The 3546-nt window shown below is 50.7% G+C and overlaps 1 protein-coding gene across 1 annotated transcript in view; it reads right to left on the bottom strand.

Annotated features, from left to right (window-relative positions):
• SLC27A1 (solute carrier family 27 member 1) overlaps positions 1-3546 on the bottom strand; it is a 10323-nt gene that overhangs the window by 3294 nt on the left and 3483 nt on the right. The window contains exons 4-10 of the mRNA XM_042835310.1: positions 3148-3309; positions 2288-2357; positions 2099-2190; positions 1899-2008; positions 771-980; positions 377-503; positions 19-156 (exon numbers count right to left, since the gene is read on the bottom strand). Of these exons, the coding sequence (XP_042691244.1) occupies positions 19-156; positions 377-503; positions 771-980; positions 1899-2008; positions 2099-2190; positions 2288-2357; positions 3148-3309 (909 nt within the window). The remainder of the gene's footprint in view (positions 1-18; positions 157-376; positions 504-770; positions 981-1898; positions 2009-2098; positions 2191-2287; positions 2358-3147; positions 3310-3546) is intronic.

The following is a 3546-nucleotide window of genomic DNA, read 5'->3' as shown; positions in this document are numbered from 1 at the left end:
TACCAGTGAGCCCAGTACCTGACAGGTAGGCCTGGTCCCCCTTCTGGAGCACGTTGTAAGCAATCTTCTTGTGGGTGGCACTCTCATTGACGTAGCCGTCGAAGCGACGCAGGGGATCCTGTTGATTTATCTGACCTACAAGTAATCCTGGCTCTCCTGCAGGAAAGAGGGCCGAACAGCACAAGACAACACCGAGTTACGATGTTTTCCATCACATCATTGCTTGTCCCAAAGATCTTCATTAAAGCAACTGATCAGAGATCTAGAAGGGAAAACCCGCATGCGACACCGCGAACCCCTTAAACCCATCAGAGCTCTTGAAGTATTTGTTCTTAGAACGAAGAACTGCAGGAAATGGCTTCAAGTCAAGGCTCACCTGGGCGGCACGGGACGCACAGCCCCCTGGAATCACGGATCAGCTCCATTGTGTCCTCATTCACCTTCACCAAACGAATGGGATAAACGTTGGGCAAGATCCGACTGTTGAAGCCGCAGGCACCGACCTTCCAAAAGACAGGAAAAAAAACAACCTATAAGGCTGAACAAAATGCCTTGGGTTTTGTATGCTGGGAATTCTCTGCTCTTTATTCCCTCTCTGTTTGAGAGGGAAATTTGCCCTGAGTTTTTCCTTTTTTGGTGTGTGTGCACGCTGCTCTTATTTACCAATTCAGCTCTTTACCATCTCTAGAATGCAATGTGCAGAGAACCGGGGCAGCAAGCAGAGCTTTTCCCCTTCTGCTCGTTCCTCTCCACCTTTCCTCTTCCCTCACCTTCCCATCCAGGTTGGCAATGCTGCAGTTGCACTCCGTGGCTCCGTAGAACTCTCCGATCTGCTTGATGCGGAAGCGCTTGGTGAAGTCCTCCCAGATGGTGGGCCTCAAGCCGTTGCCCACCGCCAGCCGCACGCAGTGCTGCGTCTCCGACTCTCGGACCGGCTGGTTCAGGAGGTACCTGCAGATTTCCCCGATATACTGAATAATCTGAAGCAGCAAACACAAAGACATCGCTCAGGATTGGGTTCTGGGCCGCGCTCCAGGAAGGTTGGGGGAACAAGCGGTCGGCTGTAAGCAAAGAGCTTGATGTCACAAGGTGAATGCTGGCTGGGGATCCGATTACCACCTATAAATACTCCTACTGGGAGGAGGGTCAGATCAACACCGGGAAGGAGAAAGAGCTGCTTAAATTAGTAGGTGATGTTGGCACCGACACAAGCGAGCATTCAGCGACGACGAGCTGCCAAGAGAACTCAAGTCCTCAAAGACCTTTCCCCCCAAATTGCAACAGATGTTTGTGTTTGGAGATTCAGTCTTGATGGCTTTACGGAGCGAGCAGGTGAGGGTGGGTGAAGGACATCCCCGAGTCTCCATCCCACATCCCTACCATGGCGCTGGCGATTCCATCGCGCCGCAGCACATCTTACAGAGAAACGATGAAGGTTTGGATGCTGGCTGTTGTTTTTTTCCTGAGGCTGAAATTACCAAAGCTCTGGATTTAAAACCTGTTGTGTTTGTACTCCATTCCAACATATCCTGAAAACACTGAATTTCCACCACTGCCTTCACTGGGGACGGAAACTCTCCCTTTACCGGAGCCTTATTATTTTCTATGAGGCACCAAGAACATTGGGATGGGGAATATTTCTACAAAACCCACTGAAAGGTTCAGGAAAGGGAATAAAACAGATTGTTTGGAGATACGTGAGGATTTCACTTGTCCAAACTATAACTCAGGGGGCAGCGCTTGGGATCCCCCTTCAAAATCCCACCTGCTGAGGTCACACTTGTAATTCCGCTCGTTATGTCAACCGCTATCAAACCGTACTGATTCCTCCCATGGCTCTGGGGCAAGGGGATCAGGTGGAGATGGGCAGCGAAGCAGCGAGCCAGCAGAGCCCTCACCGTGCATCTGTACTTGGCACAGTCGTCCCAGAAGCGACTGGCGGAGAACTTCTTCCTGATGACCACGGTGAGGCCGTGGATGAGGCACTGGCCGACCCCCATGATGTTACCTGGAAAAGAAAGAGCCCGAGGTTGGCTTGGGGTCGCCCGTGGGGACACGTGAAGGATCCCAACGTGGATTTGGGGCAGGGGATGCTCACCTGCGGAGTGGTAGAGCGGAAGGCAGTTGTAGAGGATGTCCTTTGGGTGCATCCTGTAGGCGTAGTACCCAAAGGCAGCGATGCGGTAATACCTGCAAGGACACGGCCCAGGATGAGGACGTGGGGGTGAACCGAGCTTCAGCTTCGAAAAAGCATCGGAAGAAAGAAATTGCCTCCTCGGATCCTCACCTGCTGTGCACCACAATGGCAGCTTTGGGCATTCCCGTGGTGCCTGAAGTGTAGATGTAAAAGAGCCGATCTGGAAGAGCAGAAAACAGGCATCAGGCCAAGCGACCTCTGGGAAAACCCTTGGTAAAAAGGTGTTTTTAGGCTTTTTGTTCCTATCAGGGCACTTGAGGACGGGCTTTGACCACAGCTCAAATCCTGACACTGGCGTTGAAGCGTACCCTAGGAGAAGGTCTGGGTGTTGTCCATAGAGGTAAATAAATAAATGCATACAAAGAGTTTGCAGAGCTCTGAGGATGAGACCCACACACCTCTGCACCGACGGTCCCGGGATTTGAGCAGCTCTCCAGCTCTGACCCTGATTCTGAAGCAATCTACAGGAAAAGCTGAGGGTAGGGCAGGATACCCCCAGGCCCTGCAGTGAAAACTCTGAAGGATTTTCTGCAGCACTGGGAATCTCACCCCTGATTGATCTCAGACGGACACGGAAACCTCAGCTGCGGAGAATATTCATCCAGAATGCCTTCAAACCTGGATCTTCTATTTTTTTTTTCCGCGCAAATCTCAGCTACTGAGAAACTTAATCCAGAATATCCTGGAACCACAATCTTACAATTTGTTCTTTTTTTCCCCATATATATATATATATTTTTTTCTATCTGTGACCCCAAACAGGGTTGATTTAACCCCTCCTTTGCTGTCTCCTAGCCCAGCTCTGAGTGCTGTGGTTTAGTGGGCATGGTGTGATAGGCTGACGGTTGGACTCAATGATCTTTGAGGTCTCTTCCAACTTTGATGATTCTACGGCCCTGGGATTCTTATGGACACCCCACTAAGAAATGAGGACTGCTGATAAACACAACCATCCAAGCCTTTGGCTGGAATCTGAGTTGGTGGTGACTTCGATGCAGTGCTCAGAAGAGGATCCAGGTGCCTGGTCTCTGCAGGAACAACTTCTGGCTTGTAGTCACCGGAGCAGAACTTGGCCATGTTCTTTCCCAGCATCCCGTTCACTTCGATTATTGCTGCAACACAAAGCCAGAAATGCTTTGCAAGAAACGGAACACGGCAGGAACAGTGGCAGAAATAATCTGTGTGATGTCCTGTTGTGCCCCGAAACGTCGCTGCAGTGAGAGGACCCGAAGATCGAGGTCCAGATGCCAACCATTCTACTGTTCCATGGCTCTGTGCTCTTCAAGGACCCTTCCAACCCAGATATTCTATAGTGCTATGATCTTCAAGGACCCCTCGACCTCATTCCA

The sequence above is a fragment of the Centrocercus urophasianus genome, unplaced genomic scaffold (assembly GCF_019232065.1).
Source record: "Centrocercus urophasianus isolate 14NV4802_14NV808 unplaced genomic scaffold, USGS_Curo_1.0 seq_509, whole genome shotgun sequence".
Taxonomy (NCBI): Eukaryota; Metazoa; Chordata; class Aves; order Galliformes; family Phasianidae; genus Centrocercus; species Centrocercus urophasianus.
The sequence above is the reverse complement of the archived record's forward strand: the minus strand, read 5'-3'. Positions and strand labels throughout refer to the sequence as shown.